Below are 26,503 nucleotides of genomic sequence, written 5' to 3' on the forward strand. Positions count from 1 at the left end.
CCTCAAAATTCTACAAAACAATACCCCATAATGACAATGTGAAAGAAGTTTGTTTGAAATCTTTGCAAATTTATTAAAAAATAAATAATCACATGTAGATAAAGTATTCACAGCTTTCGCCAAGACACTCAAAATTGAGCTCAGGTGCATCCCGTTTCCATCGATCATCCTTGAGATATTTCTACAACTTCGAGTCTACCTGTGGTAAATTCAGCTGATTGGGCAATATTTGGAAAGACACACTATATAAAAAGGTCCCACAGTTAACAGCGCATGTCAGAGCAGAAACCAAGCCATGAAATCCAAGGAATTGTCTGTAGACCTCCGAGACAGGACTGTATCGAGGCACAGATCTATTGAAGGGTACAGAAAAATTTCTGCAGCATTAAAGGTCCCAATGAGCACAGTGGCCTTCATTATCCGTAAACGAAAGAAGTTTGGAACCACCAGGACTCTTCCTAGGGTGGGCCACCTGGCCAAACAGTGTCGGGTGAGAAGGGCCTTAGTCAGGGAGGTGACCAAGAACCCAATGGTCACTGAGAGAGCTCCATCATTTCTTTGTGGAGAGAGGAGAACCTTTCAGAAGAGCAACCATCTCAACAGCACTTCACCAATCAGGCCTATATGGTAGAGTGGCCACTTCTCAGGAAAAGGCACCATGACAGCCCACCTGGAGTTCGCCAAAAAGGCACCTAAAGGTCTGATGAAACAAAGATTGAACTCTTTAGTCTGAATGGTAAACGTCATGTCTGGAGGAAACCAGGCACCACTCATCACCTGGCCAATACCATCCCTACAGTGAAGCATGGTGGTGGCAGCATCATGCTGTGGGGATGTTTTTCAGTGGCAGGAACTGAAAGGCTAATCAGAATAGAGGGAAAGAAATGCAACAATGTATAAAGCAGTGTTAATTTTGTAGAGTAAAAATTTTAGTCGACTAAAATATGACTAAAACAATTGAGATGACTAAAATAAAAACTAAAATGGCATTTTAGTCAAGACTAAAACTAAATTGAAATTGGACTTCAAAATTAACACTGGTCTGTAGTACATGTTCATACCTCAATACCTTTAATATATGAGATTTTTCACTGCAGCAGCATATAATGAGTTAGGCTATTGTAGAGAAAGGTAAATAATGCATTACAATTTAGTCACACCCATTAGATTTTAGATGACTAAAATTAGTTTTAGTCGACTAAAATGTACTGGAGATTTTAGTCAACTAAATATGACTAAAACAATTGCAGAAGACTAAAATGGAACTAAAACTGAAATGCCATTTTAGTCCCAAGACTAAAACGAAATTGAAATTTGCTGCCAAAATTAACACTGGTAGAGACACCCTTTGAAAACCTGCTCCAGAGCGCTCTGGACCTCAGACTGGGGCGAAGGTTCATCTTGCAACAGGACAATGACCCTAAAGCACACAACCAAGATAACAAAAGGAGTGGTTACGGAACTCTGAATGTCCTTGAGTGGCCCAGCCAAACCCCAGACTTGAACCGGATTGAACATCTCTGGAGAGATCTAAAAATGGCTTTGCACTGACATTCCCCATCCAACCCGATTGAGCTTGAGAGGTCCTGCAAAGAAGAATTAGAAAAAACTGCCCAAAAATAGGCATGCCCAGCTTGTAGCATCACACTCAAAAAGACTTGAGGCTGTAATCAGGGCCGGATTAACATAGGGGCTATTGGAGCTGCAGCTCCAGGCCCCTTTCTCAAGATAGGCCCATTTGCCAAAAAAAAAAAAAAAGATTGACTTCGAGGATTGTAGCTCGGCGATCAGGAGTCACAGAGACCCCATATTTGGGGGGTAGGTAGCTAAAGACCCACTCCGGCACTGGTTAAAATATGGGGCTGCTATCATCTATGGTTCCGGAGATACAGGGCTGCTTGCGCAGCCTGTCAGAAGCTACATACAGAGCGGCCAGTTTAAACACAATCTGGAACACTCTGCAGCAGACTGAGAGGATGAACTCACAGTGCTCATAATAATTATTTGTATATTACTTATGATAATTAACCCCTTGCCACCCAGGCCCATTCTGAGACTTCTCTCCTACATGTAAAAGTCATCATTTTTTTATGCTAGAAAATTACTCAGAACCCTCAAGCATTATATATTGTTTTAGCAGACACCCTATGGAATAAAATGGTGGTCTTTGCAACTTTTTATGTTACATGACATTTGCGCAGCAATTTTTCAAACTTTTTTTTTTGGAAAGAAACAGTTTCATTCATTAAAAAAACCCACAAAAGTTAGCACTATTTTTTGTTGTGTACCAAGCTATGCTTTAAATTTTTTTTACAGGTTACACGTTTAGAGTTACAGAGGAGGTTTAGTGATAGAATTATTGCTCTCGTTCTAACGATCGTGGCGTATGTAACCTGTGTGTATCTGGCTCTGATACTAACCAGTGCCTACCCAGGGACTGACTAGTATCTCTCCCCAGCCTGTCCCCACACACCCTCTCACCTGCTGACCTGTGAATGGGGCAATCACTCCCGCAGTGTTATTGTGTTCTGCCAGTGAATACAATGATTAGTGTTGCTAACTATAGCTGGCAGCACTGATTGTTTTGGGGAAAACCTGACAGGCTGGTTGTACTCAAGTCGGTTAATAGGTTGACTTGTGTAAAACCAGCTAGCCCATACATAGATCGACTATGGCTGGTCTCTGCTTAATTGGTGTAATTTCAATCCATGTATGGCCCGCTTAAGCACTACGCAGTCCCTAAACATCCTTCCACAAACCTTTACATTTTTCCTTCCCAGATTACTTCATCCTCCTCTCCTATACATAGTGCCCACTGTCATACTCTCCACACTCCTCTCCTGTACATACTACTCACTGTCATACCCTCCATACTCCTCTCCTATACATAGTGCCCAGCGTCATACCCTCCCTCCACACCCCTCTCCTGTAATTACTGCTTACTGTCCTACTCTCCACACTTCTCTCCTGTACATAGTGCCCACTGTCATACCCTCCACACTCCTGTACATATTGCTCACTGTTATACCCTCCACACTGTTCTCTTATACATAGTGCCCAATGTCATACCCTCTACACTCCTCTGCTGTGCATACTGCCCACTGTCATACCCTCTGCACTCCTCTCGTGTACATAGTGCCCACTGTTAGACCCTCCACATTCCTCTCCCTCACCTGCACATACTTCCCACTTTTATACCATCCATACTCTTCCCCTATGCCTCTTACCCACAAAAACTGTTCTTTAAAATTATACTGAATATCCTCAATGTTACCAGCTCTAGAATGGGCACACTTTTGTCAGTTCAACTATAGGAAATCTCACAGTCCTCATATTTGTTCTGCCCCATTATTAGTATTTATTTAATTTTGTAATTACTATTGTGATGTATAGAGGAACATAGGGGGATGTCAGCTACTCTAAATATAGCAATTGTAAAAAAGCGTTCCTGAAAATATTTTTGAAATGTTGACAACTATGCACATGGGGCCACAGGGTCAGTAGGGGCCCCATGAGAGGCTCGTGACATTAAAGCAGTAGTAAACTTTTCGAACATTACTACTTTTTAGAGGCCCTGGGGTAGGTTATGCCATAATGTACAAGTATGCCCAGCATATTAGCACATTAGGGTACACTTAAATTGTCAGACTGAGCCCTCCAGTGCTGTGCTGTGATCAATCCGGTGGGGCCTGGGCACTAACATCTTCACCCGGTCTTCCTTCTGGGTTCTGTGCCTTCGGTCACTTGCCTTGGCCAGGCTGCATTGATGTCATTTCCACACATGCTCATGTGCATCCTCTTTCTCTCACTCCCCCCCCCCCCCCCTTTCTCTCTCATCCTCAATCCCTTACCCCTCACACCTCTTTCATCCTCTCTCTCTCTCTCTCTCTCTCATCCTCCCTCTCTCTCTTTAATTTAATTTGTTATAACAAAAAAATGTTTGCATTTTTATTTACTTATTGTTTATAAAAGGCCCTACCAAAATCCTCAGCACCAGGCCCATGATGTTCTTAATCTGGCCCTGGCTGTAATTGGTGCCAAAAGGTGCTTCAACAAAAAGTATTTAGCAATGGCTGTGAATACTTATAAAATGAAAAAAAAATACATATTTTTAATAAATTTGCAAAGATTTCAAACAAACTTCTTTCACGTTTTCATTATGAGTTATGGTTTGTAGAAAATAAATGTAATCCATTTTGGAATCAGGCTATAATATAAAATGTGTAAAAACTGGAGTTGTATATACTTTCCGGATGCACTGTAAGCAACCCGACTTTACCCCGTAAAAATCAAGCTTGGGTTTACCCCACTTTATTTTCTTGTTGCCGTTTTATGGGAATAGTTACATAGTTACCAGTGACTGGTTGGTTCAATTTAATACAATATATGTAACAAAAATAAACAGCCTCTGCTGACCTCTTGAGTCATATTTTGTTGTTTCTCCTGTAAACGGCTGCACACTTCCTGCAAACGCACATTTTCATTGGACAACAGAGAGTCTATCTCCTTGACAGCTTCTTCTATCTGAGATGGCTCTGCAAATAACAGGAGAAAACATTACCCCATAAAAAAAAAGTAAAAAGATAAAAATAAAAAAAAAAAAGGTAAGAAGGAAGAATCAAGAAATGATATTGGGTTACATTTTTCGCTGGACAGACTACCTCTTACAATGTGCGAGTGCTTGCCCCTTGGTTTGGCTTCTTACCACAGCCCAAAAATGTTATGGTGGGTTAAACAGCTTCCACCCAAATGGGCCCTAGTATGACTAAGTAATAATGACATTAGAGTGTAGTAACCAGTGTTAATTTAGTCAACGAAAACATTTCCATCAGCAGTATTTTTACAGTGACGAAAACGGAAAAAAAATAAAACACGTACAGTACATTTTCAGCTACTGACAAACTATGATGAAAATCAAATCCGCTTTTGTTAACGAATGAAAATGGGCCAAAAAAACAAAAAACAAACAAACAATCACATCACATGACAGAGTTAGGTTATTATTCCTTACTTACTGGGTTATACGCCATATTTAGGCGAGTGGACACTGGTAGACCAAAGTCTCAGACTGGAAGTCTGCCCCTATATAATCCCTACCATACAGGAAGTACTTGAGTTTTGTAGCAAACACTGAATCCTCAAAAGAGGGGAGGGACCTCTGTGTCCCATGATGTACTCAAAGAAGAGGATTTTACAGGTAAATATGATGAAAAAATCCTATTTTTGTCTTCATACATCACGGGAGACAAAGTTAGGCTATTATTCCTTACTTACTGGGATGTCCAAGAGCAATAGCCTTGAGGGGAGTGAGACACCCTGCCAAAATAGCCATCAGACTTTATACAGTAGCCAGTAGTACACCAGGGACAAAAGCCGAATCCTCAGCTGCTCTAACATACACCTGATAAAATCTTGTGAACAGATGCACTGAAGACCAGGTAGCAGCCTTTCAAATCTGAGCCACAGATACCAGATGGCAAAAAGCCCAGGAGGTTCCCCCACCGCTGATAAAATGAGGTCTTACGTCTTACGAATGACCAATTGATGGATCCAATGGGCAATGGAAGCTTCCTGCCCCTTTTTGGGTCCTTCTGGTAAAACAAAAAAAGGAGTCTGATCCTCTGATCTCTGCAGATCTAGACAAATAAACTGACTGCTCGGACTACCTTCGAGGAAAGCAGTAGTCTCTCTTCCGCAGAACGAGGTGGAGAGAAAAAAGGAAGGCAAAAAACAATGTCCCGATTCAAATGAAAGGCCGACATCACCTTTGGCAAGAAGGATGGAATAGGACGCAACACCACCTTGTCATGGTGAAGGATTAAGTATGGTTCCCTACATGAAAAGGGCCGCCAATTCCACAACCCTTCTACACAAGGTAATGGCCATCAGGAAGACTAGCCTGCATGACAGCAAGACTAATGGGAATTCCTCGATAGGCTCAAATGGCAAAAACAAGTTGCCTCCTGCATAAAGGTTCGGACCAGTGAATGGGAGGCTAAAGGCCCCTGAATGAATACCTGACAAGGCTGAAATCTGACCCCTGATTGTACTTGAAGCCAAATCTGCTTTCCACAGCCAACTGTAGAAAAGCAAGCATTCTCCCAATCACGTATTTCTGGAGGATGCCATTTTCTGGCTTCACACCAAGCAATACAAGTCTTCCAGACCTTATGATTGATCTTTCTAGTTACCGGTTTCTTGGCATTCACTAGGGTAGACACCACCGGTCCCGAGATGCCACGATCCTCAAACACCCTGGCTTCAATAGTCATGCCATCAAATTTAGAGACTGTAAATTGGGGTGGCGTGGAAGTGCCCATGGCCCGTCTACTGCCAATCTCACATTCTCTGGGAACCAGGACCTTCTGGGTCAGGCTGCCGTGTCACTAGGATGACTGGAACCCCCTCTTCCTGAATCCTGCGCAAAAAATGTGGAAGGAGAGGGATCGGGGGGAAAGCATAAACCAGGGTGAACTGGCTCCATGGAGCATCTGCTTCGATTGCCAGGGTATCCCTTGTTGGGGACACAAACTGATGTAGCTTGTTGTTGAACCTGGATGGCAATAGATCGACATCTGGCCATCCCCGTCGCTGGAAAATTTCCCGGAACACGTTTGGGTGTAGGGATCATTCCCTCAGGCAGACCTGATGGTGGCTGAGATGGTCTGCCTTCCAGTTCTCTACCCCCAGGATATGGGCCACCGATAGAACTGGCACATGTCCCTATGCCCATGCCAGTATGCGATTCCCCTCCTCCTTAGCTGAACAGCTCCTGGTACTGCTTTGGTGGTTGATATAAACCACTGCAGTAACATTGTCAGACTCATAGGGTAGTCCTGAAGCTCCACCATCCAGGACCATAGGGTCGTCCGCACCACCTGCAACTCCAAGATGTTGATGGGCAGGCTCTGCTCTGTCTTTGATCATCTCCCCTGAACTGTGAGCCTTGCAGGGTCACTCCCCAGCCAGAGAGACTGGCGTCCAGGGTTAGTACTCTCTAAGACACCAGGAGGAAGGATCTTCCCTTTTTCAGGTTCTGATCCTGCAGCCACCAGCTTAGGCTTATGTGCACCGAGGAGATAAGGACATGGGGTAATCCAGGGCTTGCACTCTTGTTCCAAGTTGACAAGATGTCTGGTTGTATAGGCCTGGAATAGAATTGGGCGTAGGGAACCGCCTCAAAGGAGGACATCATCCTTCCAAGAACACTCATACAGAGCCAAATGGAGGGTTGCCTTGTGCCTCTTACCTACGCACCTGATCCTTGAGGGCACAGATATTTACGGGTGGCAAAAATACCCTTGCCTGGACCGTATCTAGGATCAGACTTAAATCAGAGACTGAGCTGGCCTCAGGGCTGAATTTTCTGTATTTATGACCCAGCCTGAGTTTTTTTAAACACCGCACTGTGTAGGCTATGCTCTGTTCTAGGGCTGCAGAGAGTCATCTCGTCCTTAAAAGACCTCCTACAGGTGCTAGGACCTTTGTAAACACCCAGGGTGCTGTGGCAAGCCTGGAGGGCAGAGCCACAAACTGGAAATTATGTTCCTCTACTGCAAATTGGAGGAACCTCTGATGAGGTTGAAAGATAGGTACCCGACAATACAAGTTCTGGATATCGATGGAGGCTAGAAAGTCCCCTCAAAAGGCCCCTTTCAAATACAAGAACCTGTAGAATCGCTCCCGGATGCACTAAATGATCTAGTAAAACAATAAGTCTCTTTTTGGAGGACCTGAAGGAACGCTGGATCTTCAAAACCTCTGAGGAAGAAACCCCTGCAATTCCAGCTTGTAACCCCGGGATACTGTCAAGGTGACCCACTCGACCTCAACCTCTGTTCTCCAAATGTCCGTAAAGTGTAGAAGCCCCCCCTCCCCCCGCAATGGAGTGGGAGAGTCCCCCTCAAAAGGAGGGCTTGGTTTAGAAGAGTTTTGGACCCAGGGCTTCTTCTGGCCCTGGCTCTGTGGCTTGCTCCTGGCTCTAGCACCCTGTTGGTGGCAGAACTGTCTTGGCGCCGAGACACCTGAAGAAGCAGTACTTGAGGTTTTAAACTTGGGACGCCTAGTCCTTCGCTTCACAGGAAGTAGAGAGCTCTTCCGTCCAGAAATCTTTTGGATATATTTGTCCAAATCATCACCAAACAAGCATTCCCCATGGAAGGGGAAGCCTGCCAACAACTTCTTTCAAGGAAGCCCGGCTGACCAGTTCTTAAGCCACACAAGTCTGCGCATGTGTACAGACAGGAGAGTCAGATGAGAGACTTGCTGCAATCGAGTCCTTCAAGGAATCTACAGCAAAACACCCTATTTTCAGCAGGATCCTCCTCTTGGTTAGGCCTGTCAGGCCATCTGACCTGATCCCTTAGAGACTGGCAGATTGCTATTACTGCGACAGCTGGCTGAATAGCTGGACCGCCCAAAGAAAAAGGAAGCTCTTAACCACTTGCCGACCGCCGATGTACGTCCCTACTTTGGGGATGGATATCGTTATGGCAGAAGCTAGTTGCCATAACCCTGGTAACCCCGTGTTTGGCCACCTACAAGATAAAAGTGGTCTCTGCGGCGGATTTGCCACGAGATCACTTTTATCGGTGCCGGGAGAGGGGGCCCCCCTCCCGCTGAAAACCGGTGCCCTCCGCCGAGTTACCGGAGGAGATCACGTCCGTCTCCTTGCTAGGTATGGAGACAAGCGAGTATAAAAATAAAAAGGTAAAATTAAAAATTTTTTAAACGTGCCCCGTCCCGCCAAGCTCGTGTGCAGAAGTGAACGCATACGCGAGTAGCACGCGCATATGAAAACGGTGTTCAAACCACACGTGAGGTATCGCCACGATCGGTAGAGTAAGAGCAATAATTCTAGCCCTATACCTCCTCTGTAACGCAAAACATGCAACCGGTAGAATTTTTTTAAATGTCGCCTATGGAGATTAATGGTAAAAGTTTGTCGCCATTCCACGAGCGGGCACAATTTTTAAGCATGACATATTGGGTATCAATTTACTTGGCGTAACATTATCTTTCACAATATTAAAAAAAAATTGGGGTAACTTTACTGTTGTCTTATTTTTTAATACAAAAAAGTGTACTCGTAAGACCGCTCCGCAAATATACAGTGTGACAAAAGTATTGCAACGACCGACATTTTATTCTCTAGGATGTTAGAAAAAAAAAATGTATAATGTTTGGGGGTTTCAAGTAATTTTCTAGCAAAAAAACAAACAGTTTTTAACTTGTAAACACCACATCTAAAAAAGAGGCCCGGTCTTAAATTGGTTAATAGTGACTCCAGTTTCTTGTCAACAGGGTCCTTCTTTGCAAGGCTTGGGTACAATCTATTTAAGCATCTATGCTTTTCTCAAATGGAACCGAACGTCAATTTCTTAATTTAGCTAAGAACCGTTTTTGGGACCTGGAGCGAGTGAGAGCTCAAACATGCCCATCCAGCTTACAGACACTGGTAAAAAAAAAAAATGAAATACTTCCTGTATGGGAGGGGTAATATAGGGGCAGACTTCCTATCTAAGATTTTGTTTACCAGTGTCCATTCATCAGAATGAATGAATGAATGAATGAATGAGTGACTTGTATAGCGCTACCTATGCAAACTGAATCGCCGCAGGGCGCTTTTTGCCGTTGGTGTCCATCTGTGGTATAGCGTGGGCATTTACCCCATGGGGTCCCGACGCGCTTACAAATACATACAACATACACATATTTGGCCAATTTTTTCCGACAGGATACAATTAACCTACCAGCATGTCTTTGGAGCGTGGGAGGAAACCCACGCAGGCACAGGAAGAACATGCAAACTCCAGGCAGATGGTGTCGTGGTCGGGATTTGAACCAGCGACCCTATTGCTGCTAGGTGAAAGTGCTAACCACTTCACCACTGTGCTGCCCATGAGATAGCGTATAACCCAGTAAGGATTATTTGCCCAACTTTGTGTCCTGAAAATACTGAGGTAGGGAAGTTTACCATCATGAACTAACTTCCGTTTTCACTGAGCTCCGCCTGCTTCCGTTCCCTGCAAGTGAGTTAAAGCGACTGTGTGCACCTCTACCACTGTCAGAGACCAGAGCAGCACTGTCTGTGCATTACAGCCAGGCCTTCAGAGTCCCGACAAGGCTGCCCCACTCCACTCGGCTCACGAGATGACCGCCAGGCACCAGCGTCCAAAGTAGAGCAGACTGTGAGTGTGTATTAATAGTGTACATTACAATTACAGCAGGCCTGAGGCCTCCCCTCAGACCACCGCCCGTCCAGAGCACTGTGTGTGCATTACAGGCCTCCTCTGACCACTGGCAGTGGCATCCAGGGCACTGTGTATTACAGGCCATCCCTCGGACCACCATCCAGCACTGTGCAGCACTATATAATGATTAAATCTGTGTCTGTGTAGCTTGTTCAAACCATAAATAACATTAGGTTGTTGTTTTTGTGTTTTGTTTTTTAACTCCAGGAGTGTATAATGGGTTTTGAAATTCTAGAGAAGTGCTTCATTTAACTAAAATGCACTGGAAATGTAAAATGGGACTAAAACTAAAATGCCATTTTAGACCCAAGACTAAAACGAAACTCGCTGCCCAAATGAACACTGTGAATAGCCTTTGTACACCATGCAAACACCTGGATTTGATTTGGCATCAGCCTCTGTACAATACAGGTCAGGCTGGGACAGGGTAAAACACACAACAAGGATCAGTTGTGCTGTAGTTCTCATGTGCCAACAAGGGCCATGCTGAGAAGAGGAGATATCTGAGTCAGTGATAAAAAAAATAAAAATAAAAATGTACCTCATCAGTCTGCTGTTTCTCTTTTTACTGTCCAGTCACAATCTTAGTGAGGGACAAAAGCTTGCAAAACCTGCATTACCCAACTGCAGCTGAGAAATCTCAGGGCCGGGCTTAGTGGCAGAGCTGTGTTAAATTCAGGTCAGGAGGGATAGAAATGTAATTCTTTGGCAGGTAAAACATCTCCCAAATATGTAATTCATCTGTATAATTAGCCGTTCGCCTGAAGTTCAGCTTTAAAGCCAAAAGGGATCCAAGAAGTTACAATTTATATTGTGAGAAATCAGCACTGGTAGCTTCCATGTTTCTTTCTAGGATGGTTCCCTTTAATTGGATGAAAATATCAGTACCTAATGCTTCTACCTGCACCCACTTGGAAATAGGCACAGCACTGATCACTGAGCTTTGAAAATGTCTCCTAAAGAGCAGCAATCTATGTACTAGCTAGGAAAAACTTTCATAGCCTTAAAGCGGGAGTCCGCCGGGACTCCGCGTTTTTTTTTTTTTTTAAAAGCCAGCAGCTACAAATACTGCAGCTGCTGACTTTTAAAATAGTGACACTTACCTGTCCAGCGCGCCCGCGATGTCGGCACCCGAAGACGATCTGTAGATTGTTTCTCGGGTGCTGCCGCTGCCATCTTGGGTATGGGAATCAGGAAATGGAGCCTTTCGGCTTCATTTCCCGGTTCCCTACTGCGCATGCGCGAGCTGCGCTGCGCAATAAGGACGGTCCCCGCTGCCTCTGGGATCTGTGTGTTTTCTCAGTAGGCAGCGGGGCACTTGCGGAAAGGGGCGGGCACTTGCGGAAAGGGGCGTAATCTACGCCCCTTTCCGCAGAGAGCTATCCCGGAAGTGGGTGCATTTACCTGGATTATCCAGGTAACTGCACCCCCCTCCCCCCTGAAAGGTGCCAATTGTGGCGCCGGAGGGGGGGAGGATTCCGATGAGCGGAAGGTCCATTTTAGGGTGGACTTCCGCTTTAAAACATCTGAAGTTGCAAGACATAAGAAGGACAGTGTGGTAGTGTCATGGGCTGGCCATACCCAAGTGCTGCTGACAACATAAAAAGTTTGCTGTGTATTACATCCTAAATGTCAACACTCATTTTAGCATTAGGGAGATTTCCCTTCATCTTTGTAGAACATAAAGCGATGGGTAATCTCCAACCTGTGTGTGAGGCAAATGCCGACAAAAACACTCGAAGGACGGATTAAAATTCTGACAATGTTTTCTTTGGCATTTTTCATTTACTGCCCTGTGGTAAATTGTCCCCACCCCCAACAGAGACCAGAAGTGAGAAAATTATTTTCCTGCCCCTGTGAAAACATGAAGGAGAAAGTGGGTGTTGACAAATAAAAACCTGACTAAAAGACCACATGGTACAGATTTCACCTTTTAAATTTCTAACCACCACTGGAAAAAATGCCAGCCGATATCAAATTGGTTTCTTACTTCAGCAGCTATCTGTGCCGATTATTACCTGTACTGTCCAGTTTGGAGGAGAGCTGGTCTAGCCGTGTGTGCAGCCGGTCATACACCGACACTATGCGCGCAACAGCACGGCGTGAAGACTCCACGCGTTCCTGCAGCTGAGACTCGATCTCTTCACTGCTGCTGCTGGCAAGAGTAGCCAGGAAAGAGAGGGGCTGGTCTGGAACCCCTTCACCTACATAGAGAAGGAACCAAGAAGAAGAGGTGAGTGGCACAGGACAGGCATAGAGAAGATTTGTGTACAATGCTTTTATAACCAAATATCAAAAGTACCACTTTTATGACAACCAAATTTACTTTGTGCCATTCTTGGACCCCATAAAGAATAAAATGGGATATCAATGAGGGGTACTCCGGTTTCCTCCCACAATCCAAAGACATGCAGGTAGGTAAAATTGGCCCTAGTATATGAATGGGGACCTTGGATTGTGGGCTCCTTGAGGGTATGGACCAACATGAGTGTGCAATGTACAGGGATGAGGACAATTGTAGACACTCACTCAGGTTGAACTGGATGGACTGGTGTCTTTATTCAACCTAACTAATTATGAATCTATGAAACTTGGCGTGTCAGTACAGATATTTGAGGTATCAATTCATAGACTTTTTGGAAACTTATAACAATAAAACAAGCTTTGACTGGAAAGTGTTTAATTGATAAGGGGAATTCTTACTACCCATAAAAGGATGAACACTCAAATTTTGTTTGATAGCTACATGTTTTTTGACAGATTTTAGATACAATGGTGTTCAGATATTGGTAGTTTGGCACCAACAAGATTTAGAGAAATTTTATGAACCCAATTTTTATACCATTTTTTTTTTTTTTTTTTTTAGTTTGACATAATACTTTATGCTAAAATGCAAACAGCAGTCAAGTACCTGAATGTCAACCAGCCCCCCCCCCCCCCCCCCAGTCTCTATTTTGGTGTAGGTCAGAATGATGTTCTTTATTCCCAGAGTCTCCTGGGCATGCATGTCAAATATCCCAGTAGGTATTGGTTCCCATGCATTAAAAGGAACCGTGGGGTAGGCCTGGTGGCTCATCATCTGGAGGAGGCTGTCTATACCTGGAAGAGATCACCTCCTCCCGATGACATCACAGAGGAAGATGGCAGCGTGGGACCAGCACAGTAGTAACATTGACAAGAATTGCAACAGGATAAAGCTGGATCCACTAGGTGGATAAGCATCTGAATTGAGGACAGCCCAGCATCAGGTAAGAGGGAGATTTAAAAAAAATAAAATGGGGGGGGGGGGAAACAGGGCGAGTAACGTTGGTCTTTAAGAAAGATAACTTTCCTAATAAAGAGAAGACATTTTCTACTGATTGCAGCTGCCGGCTTACATATGATGTAAATAATCACCTCTCTCGCTGTCTTTGCGTTCAGAGTTACTGTCCGAGTCTGGTTCTGGTTCTGGAATACTTAAAGCTTTGCGTTCCGTGAGAAATTCCCCCAGGTCCTGGTCCAAGTCATAACGTCCCAAGAGGATACGAATATTCTCATCAAACTGAAAGAGGACAAAAAACATACATGATCTATATACTTTGAGGATGGAGACAGACCAGACTGGAGCCAGTCTATCAAAAACCAGTACCAATAACAGTTTTGGATAGATGCAAATGACTCAGTCACACACACGTTATATATATTTATTCTACATTCCAGCTGAATGAGTGAGCTTGCACTCCTTGCTTTCGTTGAGAATACTTTGGATGATTTTCAGACTGATGCCTCGGTGATTGGTGTGCACCCCCCCCTCCCCCCACATTGATAAGAAGCCTAATGCAGTGGAAGGATGCCGAGTGAAGTTCTGTTAAAGGGCTCGCCTTCTTCTTTCTCACATACAGCATCTCTGGTTGGAACTAGTTGAAGTATTTGGGCACACAGTTGGCTTCTTCCCTGGAAACTTTTGAAGTTTCCCACTGGTCATACAGCCATTAGCTCCTTTAATGTCTTTAAGACATGTTTGGCAACATCTTAAGGGGGGTCTCATTCTTGGGCACTGTAGAGGGATACCTGCATTTTGTTTGCCAACTACACCTATATACCAAAGTCAATACCAAGTGGACTGAGATAACCAACCAATATCAATTAATAACCAGAAGAACAAAATGTAATTATGATGACCCTTTTGATATTAATGGCACAGATTATTAAAAGGGAAACAAAGCACACCTCTGAGGAATTCTCGCTGTAGTGTCCTTCTGTGCAGGGAGATTGCTCTGCCCAACCTGGTAAATCTGACTCCGTAATTAAATAAAACGCGATCAAGGATAATCAAAAGCTTATTCTTACATAAACTTGCTTACCTATTGAGCTTTATAAATGTGCTGTATAGTCTCAGTATTTTCTTTAAATAGACATCAAAAATAAAGAAAAAAAAATGTGGCTAACATAAGCGGACTACATCCATATTTACCCCCTCAAAAAATAAAAATACAACCATACATGTCAAACTTTAATGGTACCAAGAAAGGAAAAACACATAGATATAAAATGTTGTTCATAAAGATAAAGTCCATGTGTATAAAGAAACAAGCAGTGGTATATGTTATGATTTTTTTCAGCTGGAGCACCAGTTTTATCATTTTTGGAATTTAAGTAGGTGTAGTAACATGCACATATGTTTATACTATTATAGTGTCGCTTGCACTAAAAAGGGACAGCAGCCTTGTATTGCTTAGTGAGGGTTAATTCGGTTGTATCCTCTGCTTGGTCATTTTTACCTACAGGTAAGCCTATAATAAGGCTTACCTGTAGGTAAAATGAATATCTCCTAAACCTACAGGAGATATTCACCTTGCATGCAAACATTAGCGGCGCATGCGCTCTCACAGCCCCGGAACCAGCAAACCCGGAAGAAATGCAGAGGGAACATGGTAAGTTCCCTCAGCGGTGACCGGGCGCTCTGTGGGGGGCCTCGTTCAAACGCATTTGCTAGTATGTGATGCATACTAGCACATTACGCTATTGTCTTGTGGAGGGGGGGGGGGGGGTTCAGTGGTTTACAACCGCTTTAAGTTAAGAGATTCAGTCAGTTTGGCGCCCTTATATCTTATTGCACATGTACTCATATGTGGCCTCAAAGAAGACCCACTTCAGTGAGGGCGCATATATGTGTACAGGCAGCAAGGGGTTAAACACTTAAAATATTATATTACAACCCTCAAAAATTCCACTCGCCTGCTCGCATTTTGCGAGTGGAATTTGAGGGCTGGCGAGAGTGGACTGCCTGAGAGCCATTCGGAGGGGAAGAGAGGAGAGCAGGCGGCCGGATGATCAGAGCGCTGAGGAACATCACAGCTTTCATTTCAATTGCTGTATGTTCCCCACATTCGCTGCCACATACAGCCCCTCCTCCTTTGTCTGGGGACTTCAATAGACAGATCACCCATCCAATCCCAGGACGTGCAACATATATCAAAGTTCCCCCGCCAGGAGGCGGGGCTATATGTGACGGTGAGCGGAAGGAACATACAGCAATTGAAATGAAAGCTGTGATGTTCCTCGGAGCTATAATCATCAGGCCCTCAATTCCCCTCCTCTCTTCCCCATCACAAGTAAGCAGCATTGGTGGACACAGATGAGGCTGCACTGATGGGCATGGATAAAGTTGTTAGAAGAAAACATTTTAGGGTAGTTCATGAGATAAGTGAGGGAGTGTTTAGGGGTGGGACAACTGGTGGCGAGTAACCCTTGAGGCCTGGCTAGTAGCTCAGAACTTGAAATTTTGAGGCCTATCATTTAAAAAAAAAAAAATATGGGTTTCTTTCAGCAGCAGGGTCTCTTTAATACAATATGTAACAGTAAGCATGTAAAAGTTACTGCAGCTCAAAATATGTGCTCACTACAAAAATCACTATATTGTCCCTTTAAGAATCGTGAATTATTTTGAATGCAAAAAGACACAGACCTGGCTCCAGTAACGATTAATTATAAGAAGTGACGCATCGTCTGTGGCCTGCCGTTTCTCCAGGGTCTCAATGCGGTCTCGAAGTTCATCCTCTATGGCCTGTCTCTGGTCCAGCATGCCAGCCAACTTCTTATTCTTCACCTGCAGGGTACGCAGGTCCTGCTCCTCCTGAGGAAGACAACAATGTGATACATAGAGAACACTTGTCATACTGTGAAAGGGGAATAAAGAATTGGGCAATGACCGTCCCACCAGTCATTCTCCTCAGAACCATGTCAGGTTATGAGAGCAAGGTTAGTTGCACTGAGGAGATTAAAGGGAAACAAGAACGAGGTAAAGCTTGAAGCTTAGAAAAAATAAAACATGCTATGACCTGCCTTACATCCCCCTCTGTCATGCACACAAAAACAGGACTGGGGGTTTAAGGCTTGCTGGCTGTACCTTAAAGAGATGATGCAAGTCAACAGAAAAATAGCTACAAAGATTAAAACGTGACAAGGAATATATTTCACCTTCTCTCTCTTCCCTTCGGGGGCTAAAATCTGGGTCTGCAACATCCAATCTTAGACCCCATACACACTATCAGATTTTCTGCAGATTTTTGTCTTCAGATTTACCAAAACCATGTAGTGCAAGGGCCTGCCTGATTGCATACAAATTGAAACTCTTAAGGTTTGACCTCATATTGCATGGTTTTGGTAAATCTGAAGACAAAAATCGGCAGAATATCGAATAGTGTGTATGGGGCCTTAACTTTCAAACACTAATCTGGTCACATGTAAACAGGACCAGGGTAGAAGAGGATTTAGATGAATCCTGGACTCTGTGGAAAATGCTGCAGGGAATGCCGCCACATCATGGCAACACACATGACATGGCCCCTGCGTGCAATGTTTTCTTCATAGTGGGGGTGCCATATATATCCCACCTTCTTATAAAAAACATAAGCACCTCCTAAGGCAAGCAAACGTTGTATAAGATTTGTCATTCACCAAGTTGAATGTTTCTGTACTCAATTACACGCCCCTGGCACAATGTAAATCTTGCTGAAATTTGACCGATTCCGGGTCCAGGGTTCAGGAGCCATTTTAACATTACTTCTCTTTGCCACATTATACATGAGGGACAGTTAAAGTCTTTTCAACTAAAAGCAAATTGTGGCCTTCCAATACCATGTGCTATACTGTTCCTTTTATGTAAGGCACGCGGCCAACCCCAATTTGAGTCAAACCTGGGTGACCTCCCTGATCACTCAGCGATTACTATTACCCATGCCACCTCCTCACAGAAATTACCCCAATCTTACCCTTGTTGATCACCCCAAACGCTCTTGCATACTTCAAGAAATCAACCTGGGAAAGAGAACTGGGTCCAGTTGATGAGAAGTGGGAGGAAGCGCTGAAGGTTCACAAAAGTTATCTTTCTTAAAATGTTCAATTTACACGTCTAAATCCTTCAGAGAACATGCTGTACCAGACACCAGTATTACTGGAATATGAGCACATCTATAGCTTTCTATTTATATCCGTGATCCATAGGTACCTCTAGCAAATGTTTAGGGACTGTCTAACAATTCAGGCCTTTAGAAACGGGTGGTGCAATTCCTACATGATATGAAGGGATCGCCAGCAACTCTTGATCCCAAATTATGTCTCTTAGGCCCACCATTCATGTTACAATCTAACCATACAGTCTCTGCAAAAACAACTTTAGTGCTACCAAGCATCACTGAGCAATCCCAGGGCACTGAGCAGGCTAGCGCATCAGCAAATCCCCCACCCCCCTGTGCAATCCCTTTTTGTAGACGATACTAAGCTAAGCAGGGCAATAACTTCTCCACAGGATGTGAAAACCTTGCAAAAAGAGCTGAGCAAATTAATGGGGTGGACAACTACATGGTAAATGAGGTTCAATGTAGAAAAATGTAAAATAATGCATTTTGGGTGGCAAAAATATGAATGCAATCTATACACTGGGGGGAGAACTTCTGGGAGAATCTAAGATGGAAAAGGACCTGGGGGTCCTAGTAGATGATAGGCTCAGCAATGGCACGCAATGCCAAGCTGCTGCTAACAAAGCAAACAGAATATTGGCATGCTACAAAAAAGGGGATTAACTCCAGAGATAAAATGATAATTCTCCCACTCTACAAGACTCTGGTCCGGCTGCACCTGGAGTATGCTGTCTAGTTCTGGGCACCAGTCCTCAGGAAGGATGTACTGGAAATGGAGCGATTTACAAAGGTTAACAAAGCTAATAAAGGGTCTGGAGGATATTAGTTATGAGGAAAGGTTGAGAGCACTGAACTTATTCTCTCTGGAGAAGAAAGGCTTGAGAGGGGATATGATTTCAATTTACAAATACCGTACTGGTGACCCCACAATAAGGATAAAACGCATTAAAATGAGAAGAAAAGAGGTTTAGGCTGCGTTTCCACTATTGCATCCCCCAAAGTCGCGTGATTTTGCCGTGACTTGAAGCAATGCCTGTGTATTCTTGAGGTCTATGGACCTCAAATCGCATCAAAGTGAGACCAAAAGTAGTTCAGGGACTACTTTGAAGTCACTGCGTCTTGAAGTCGCACAGATATGAACTGTACTAATTGGAAATCATTGGGTGCAACTTGTCATGCGACTTCAGTCCCAAATCGCATGAAAAGTCACACTAGTGGAAACTTAACCTTAAACTACGTAGAAGGTTCTTTACTGTAAGAGTGGCAAGGATGTGGAATTCCCTTCCACAGGCGGTGGTGGTCTCAGCGGGAAGCATTGATAGTTTCAAAAAACTATTAGATAAGCACCTGAATGACTGCAACATACAGGAATATACAATACTGACATATAATCACACACATAGGTTGGATTTGGTGGTGGACTTGTCTTTTTTCAACCTCACTTACTGTGTAACCCGCACACCCCCCTGTGTATATCTCCCCTTTCTACATTCACAGACCTCAGATCAGCGTGACTATCAACACACATCCTTCCCCTAGGCTCCACCTTCACTTCTGGATATACTGTCAGTGTGGAGGAGGAGCCTAGGATTCATCAGCTCTGAGCAGTGCAATTGTGATAGGCACCTGGCACCTCTACCCGCCTGCCTGTCACAATAATAGGCGATTGTGATCCCCGGAGGATATGCGGGCACTGGGCTATGGGACTCCTGAGTTGCCTCACAATATTGTCTCCTCCATCCCCGAATATCGCAGGGAGCGAAGGAGACACAGCAGCTGCCAGCAGAGATACCAGAGTGCACAGGGGAAGGAGGAAGAGGAGAGCACTGCGACTCCTCTCTCAATCCAGTGCCATGCTGAGTGTCACCCGGGTGCGGCCCGCTCCCCCCTAGCGATGCCTCTAATCAATTTGTATCCATTCAGGCACATCCTTATACTGTATACTTTTTTGTACAATCTCATTTAGATATCCCATCAGATTTTAATGTATGTGGTGAGCTTTAGGTATAGTGGGAAATCTAGAGCTAAATTCATAATATTCTATCTTCCTCCAGGAAATATTAAAATGGCCAGACAGACAAAAAGCAAATCGTGCAGGTCTGTGTTACCTTCAACAGGGTAGATTACATCAATGCTAACATCCAGTATAAGAAACGTTTAAACATGTATAGAGGCTGTCTGGCAAAGTTCTATAAAATGTGGGACAGATAGCCCAGGGTCTCACCTGCAATGATCCCAAGTAGCTGTCCTACCCTTCCTATATGGGATGGAGCTATTGCCCAACTCATGTAGTTTGGATGTTCATTTAAACTACTTCATTAGTATTAAACCATTTGTTCTGAGGTGGCTGCACCTTTGGCATAATAGGAGGAAAATAGCGATGGTCCAAAAATGAGAAGGGTTTTGGGACTTTGCGTGAGGTAGTATACGTGGCCAAAAACATTTATTATGAAGATGTTAACATGGTATCATAGTATATGCCCAGATAAATGGGCTGAACAATACAATTAAAAAACAGTAATAAACACATTGGTAGCAAAAGCAACCCACAATATGATATGAAGCAATGATAGTGATGGTCCATGGTGTTAGGCTGTGTAAAACTACATAGACAAGTACTTTTTTTGGTGTCTTTTTTTTTCCCCCTCTCGCTGGATGTATCAATCCTGTTTAGAGCTCCAGCTACTATAACTGCACAGAATTTGTGCGTTTTGTAAAATCTTAATGTTATGCTTCTAACCCAAAATATATTTGTTCACGGGTGAAGTTATTGGTCTGTATGAAGTGTAATTGATATTTCAAGTATTTTCATTATTGTAACACTCTCTCTCTCTGTATACAGTATGCACCTGTAACTGCAATAAACAGTTTGCCACCATCAAAAGGAAATTATTAGCATAAGAAACCATGAACACACAAAACATGGTTACCGTGGAGGAGACACCGCCAAGCTTTATGGTCTCTACTGTGGTCCCAGAATCCTCTACTGCAGCCTTCTTTTCTGGGGGACCCGAAGAGGTGTCCCCCGCTGACCGTTTGCTGCCTGGGCCCGACATCCTGGAGTCTCCAATTGGACAGATCAGTGGCTCAGGGGGTCTAGCCCAGCGTCAAAGCTATGAATGGAGAAAAATTAAACAGGTGGTCATTTTACATTATAAATTTCCAGTTTACAGACTAGTCTCAATTAGTCTCTAACATTTTTTTTTCCAAATAACATTTATTTTTATTATTAGCTTGTACAATACACATTTAGATATCTTGAGAGTACACTTTTCTTATTTAAACAAAGAGAAGGTCAGTATACAGTGCAGTCTATGCCAGGTTCTGCTTCTTCTCTGATCTTGAAATGTCAATCCCGTGTTTGAAGCATGTGTATCAACAAAAGAAAGTCTCTAACATTTTATGTGACCACAGCAACTATTTGCCCAACAGCAATTCTTATTTTCTCATACTAAAAAGAGAGAGGAAAAAAAAAAAAAAAAAAATTCAATTAACCACTTGCTTACTGGGCACTTAAACCCCCCTCCTGCCCTGACCAATTTTCAGCTTTCATCGCTGACACACTTTGAATGACAATTGCGCGGCCATACAACACTGTACCCAAATTAAATTTTTATAATTTTTTCCCCACAAATGGAGCTTTCTTTTGCTGGTATTTAATCACAGTTGGGGTTTTTGTTTTTTGCTAAGCAAAAATAAAATGGAAAAAAAAAAAAAGTTTAGTTTGTTATAAAATTTTGCAAACAGGTAATTTTTCTGCTTCATTGATATGCGCTGATGAGGCGGCACGGGTGGGCACTAATAGGCACAGTTAAGGTGGCACTGATGGGGACAGATAAGTCGGTACTGATGGGCCCGAACGCGAGGAGAAAAAATAGCCGATTACCGGCTGTGTTGACATCACATGATCTGCTGTCATTGGCTGACAGCTGATCACGTGGTAAGGGGTCAGGATCAATACTTTAGTTACCACATACTCATCTAAATGCATTGGGTAAAATGACTTAAAAGCAGAACTTCACTCTCTCAATCAATATTAACTTTCTTTAATCCTCATGCTGCTAACATTAGTAAATAGATAGGAAAGTATATTACATTTTTTTTTTTTCTTAATTTAGTTATTTAATTTCTTCAGTTACTTCCTGCTTCCCAGGCCTAGGCAAATTATGTCATACATCCCAGGGGCCTTCGGGGGGGGTGGAGTTCTTAGTCATGCACACCCTCCTGCCCGTGTTCTACCAGAAAGCCGCTACCCATCAGAAAATACAACCTTAGTGACGTGCCGTCACGGCCATCTTGGTACACCTGAACTCGTCCACAGTAAGCCTACAGTCTGAAGTCGCCGAGCAGACATATATACACACACACACACACACTATTTTGATGTTGAATTTTAAAATCAGCGGTGTTCTGTCAGATTAGCAAACCTGTGACATCAACAGGCTTGCTGATGCTTTTAAAATTCAACATCAAAACAGTCACACGGACTTCCAAATACTGTATTTGACTATATAAGCTCAGTTCACTGGTAAGTGTGAAATGCAAGACTTCAGTGGGTGTAAAAAGATGTCCGCTTGCTGCCTTCTGGCTGCTTACTGTGGACGAGTGCGGGTGTACAAAGATGGCCGTAATGTCACTTCCATTACATATTCTGATGGGTAGTGGCTTTCTGACAGGACACCTGCATGCCTGAGTTAAGGGCAATGGATTAGAGGAAGTAAATGCTATGTGAATCATCTGCCCTTACTTATACTTACTTACTAGATTATGGCTTACCTGTAGGTGGTGGAAATATCTCCCAGACCTACACGGTCTAGGAGATATTTGCAAATCGCCGTACTGTGATTTCTTCTGCGCATTCGCCGGAGTTAGAAAGGGCAAGCCGTGCTGTTTCTAGCTTGAGTCATGCCATTAAAAGGCAGTTCCCGTGTGCATGTGCGGTAATGACGTCGCACGACTCTGGCCAGTCACAGAGCCGGAGTTCGTGGCCCCGAAAGGAAGAGGGGTGAAGAATGGACACTGGCTACTAGCGAGGAAGACTGGGACATTGTGGGCTTCTCCTGCAGGCAAGTGTCACATAATGGGCGATATGATGCATAGTAGCCCATTGTGTGTTACCTTTGCAGGGAAACAAAGAGGAAGTAACACCCATCAGGGTTTACTTCCTCTTTAAGATGGCCACAAGCAGAAATGCTAGGGAGGTGATTTTCAAAGTTATTTCTCAGCAAGATAAAGCTAAATACATGGATGAGTTTTCTTTGAATATAAAAAATATTATTAAATAGTGTTTTTGACTTGTGGTACTCAGATGCAAAAAATAAATAAAATACACACAGTAAGGCTTCATTCACACTTGCGCGACTTTGGGGAACAACTTTGGATGGGTACGACTTGGATGCGACTTTGATGATGTATAATGGGCAACTGTTGCACAACCATCGAAAGTCTATTAACATGTCTATGGCCCTCAAGTTGCAAGAAAGTTGGAAAAAAGTAGTGCATACGATCTATATTAAGTCGCACAGATATGAATGTTACTCATCGGAAAACATGTGATGCGACTGCAAAGTTGCACTCCAAGTCGCACAAGTGTGAATAGAACCTAAAAGTGGTTGTAAACGTCAAGCATGAAATATGAACAAAGCATATCCCTCTATACTGTGTACTTTCATTTAAGAGCACTAGGCGCCACTTCTGCCTGCAAGAGTCACTTCTGACACGTTTTCCTGACACCAAGAGAAAAAGTGGCAGGGGAGGGACCTCCAGCTGATTGACAGCCTTAACTCTATTTCTGTGTGAAAGAGGGGGAGGGGCGGGGGGTTGTCCCTTCCATCCAATCTACTTTAAGAGCTCTCCTCCTGATGTAACTTCAGCCCTCTGCCTCCTTTTTTTCCCTGACAGCTTAGACACTATAAATTCTGAACTTTGAATGGATTTACTATCTGCTCTAGTATATGCAAGCGTTAACAACCACTTTAAATACAGTACATGATTTAAATACACATGTGAACAGTCACAATATTTGCTGGAGGTTTTGTAATTCCATCCAGTTTTGTAATCATGCAGACAAATCAGTCAGGATGGTGACACCACTCTCTCTGTTAAAGTGAAAGTGGAGTATTTACACTAAGACCCCTTTCACACCAGGGCGTTTTGCAGGCGCTATAGCGTTAGAAATAGCGCCTGCAAAACGCCCTAAAGAAGCTGCACCATTGTTTGTAGTGTGAAAGCCCCGAGGGCTTTCACACTACAGCGGTGCGCTGGCAGGACGTCAGAAAAAAGTCCTGCCAGCAGCTTCTTTGGAGCGGTGAAGGAGCGGTGTATTTACCGCTCCTCCACCGCTGCTCCCCATTGAAATCAATGGGGCAGCGCTGTAATCCCGCCGGCAAAACGCCGCTATTGCGGCATATTGCCGGCGGTTTTAACCCTTTCGCGGCCGCTAGCGGGGGGTAAAAGCGCCCCGCTTGCGGCCGAAATGCGCCGCAAATCCGGCGGTAAAACGCCGCTAAAAATAGCGGCGTTTTACCGCCCACGCTATCAGCGGTGTGGTGTGAAAGGGGTCTAATATTCAAGTTTTCCCTGCCAGCATCACCAGTCTTCCCCAGAAGATTTTGACAGTCAGATGCCACCACTGTTCAGGCGCTGACAACCGCAGATGTTCGCTGTCAGAATACTAAATAGCTGGCAGTGAAGATTCATCCATCCACATGGTTTAGCGTGGATGGGGGAATCAACAGATTTCTCTTCAAAGAGAAGTTTTTTTTTTTATTTTTTTTTTACCTATTCATACTTACCTTGGTGGCTGCTGCATCTGTCCCCCACCGCCTCTTCACTGAGAGCCGAGCCACCAAACATCGCCGATGGCTCGGTTCTCTCACCTACCTGAGCGTAGAGCTGCTGTCTGTCAGTCAGCATTCTCTACTGCTCTGCTCCTCGAAGCTCATTGGAGCACTGAGCTGTGGAGGGACGGGGAGCAGCTGGCGGATCCAGACTTCCTAAGTCGGGATGAAGCTCTACCTGGACTGATTCCAGTGATGTCAGATTTCAGACCGCTCTCCTCTGAAAGCGGGTTCACAGAAGTGCAAAACTAATTGCACTACTGTGACCTATAGGAGAAGCCCAGCCTAAAAAGCTCAGGCTGGACTGCTCCTTTAAGCTGGCCATAGATGGTTCAGCAAGGACCAGCCAAGATTCGAACCATGTGTGGGCAGGCTGATTGTACCCAAGTTGATCCATCAATCACCTGGGGTCCAACCAGAATGTTGGCTTTTTAATAAGATACTTGCCAGGGGCTATACCTGCTAGCAATAATCACCTTGTGTTCAGTCAGAAAGTATGGCTCCCCATACCCCTCCGCCAGGAGAACACAAATAGCTCTACGGGAGGGATTCTCCGCCAAAACACTCTGATCAGCATTCTCTGCCATCGCCTTCTGTTGGACAGATCGACACATTCACAGGCACAATGTTCGTCGTTTTTTATTTTTTTAACCGGCAAATGTCTCCTGACATTCTGGCCATGTGTACAGGGCTTAAAAATTGCTACCACCCCTATACTAACCCATGGAAAAAATCTATTTTCATGCCACACTGGTCCAGTCATGTGAACTCCTGTGTGTCAGTCAGGGGAGATAAGAGAATGCTCAACAACTGCTGGAGTTACTGCGCAGCGACGTTATCCATGTGCTTACTATGGGCCATTCATTGTTGGTGCTCCTTCCTCTTCCCTGAAGTTGCTGGCCTAAGCTGCTCCAGCCCAGTTGAGCACTGGTGGAGCAGAGAGTGGAGACTAATAGTCCTCGCTCTCTGCTCAGAGTGGATCGATCAGCATTCATGCTGATCATAGGACAGCTGCAGCATAGAAGGATGAAGGTGTTTTATTTTTTGTTTTTTTTTATTTCTTTATTATATAACCCAAACGTCTCCTTTAATTCCATCACTTGTGTGCAAGAGTTACACCAAGGGTTACTCAACAGCCAACAAGATGAGACAGAGCAGGAAGTAGCGGCTGCAACAGAGAACTGGCAGGGTTGGTTTTTAAATTGATTGAAGTGAATTATTTCCCAAAAAATTGTGTTTGAAAGACTGCTGTGCAAATACAGTGTGACATAAAATATTGAAGTGACCACCATTTTATTCTCTAGGGTCTATGCAAAAAAAATATAGAACGTTTGGGGGTTCCAAGTCATTTTGTACCACAAAATATAGACTTTAACTTGTGAGTAAATAGTGTCAGAAAAAAGTTTAAGTCATTAAAGTACTACTAAAAGGTAATTTTTTTTTTGGTTTTGGACATAGTGGAGAGGGATTAGAACCCCTGTCAGTTTTAATTGCAGTCTGTGTCCCCATTAGGGAGATCCCCCCCCTCTTTATTTGTCTTGTTCCCCATTATCATTAAGAGCGAAAGTAAACCCACATTTAGGGTTGTTCCCAGAAAGGTAATAAGGGAAAATCTTCCAATGGGAAGACTAGTTCTGATGACCTGGGGGGTCCCCAAGGAATTCCCTTAAAGCGGAGTTCCACCCACTTTTGAGAGGTGGTCCTAAATGAAAGACCACCCCTTGTTTTTGGTTAGCTCTTTTTTTTTTCTAACTTACCTTTTTATGAAATACAGCCTGTACTTTCGATCCATCTGGGACACGTGTGCATCCCAGAAGACAGCCAGCCATTCACAAAGCACCGCACGACTCGCGCATGCACAGTAAAGATCGGGCAGTGAAGCCGCAAGGCTCCACTGTCTGTTTCCCTTAATTAGAATGGCGAAACCTGCTCCCGAACTGATGGACAGATGGGGGGGGGGGGGGGGGCAACATCGCAGCCTCCCTGGACAGGCAAGTGTCTTTATTAAAAG

At 43.9% G+C, this 26,503-nt stretch overlaps 1 protein-coding gene across 1 annotated transcript in view; it reads right to left on the reverse strand.

Moving 5' to 3' along the window:
* Positions 1-26,503, reverse strand: part of RNF20 (ring finger protein 20) — an 88,082-nt gene that overhangs the window by 58,660 nt on the left and 2,919 nt on the right. Inside the window, exons 2-6 of the mRNA XM_077454747.1 lie at positions 20,584-20,766; positions 16,201-16,368; positions 13,650-13,794; positions 12,272-12,457; positions 4,417-4,535 (exon numbers count right to left, since the gene is read on the reverse strand). Coding sequence (XP_077310873.1) covers positions 4,417-4,535; positions 12,272-12,457; positions 13,650-13,794; positions 16,201-16,368; positions 20,584-20,709 — 744 coding nt within the window. The 5' untranslated portion in view covers positions 20,710-20,766. The remainder of the gene's footprint in view (positions 1-4,416; positions 4,536-12,271; positions 12,458-13,649; positions 13,795-16,200; positions 16,369-20,583; positions 20,767-26,503) is intronic.

Source organism: Lithobates pipiens, unplaced genomic scaffold, assembly GCF_037356315.1.
Source record: "Lithobates pipiens isolate NorthernLeopardFrog02 unplaced genomic scaffold, aLitPip1_a1.2 Scaffold_25, whole genome shotgun sequence".
NCBI classification, from domain to species: Eukaryota; Metazoa; Chordata; class Amphibia; order Anura; family Ranidae; genus Lithobates; species Lithobates pipiens.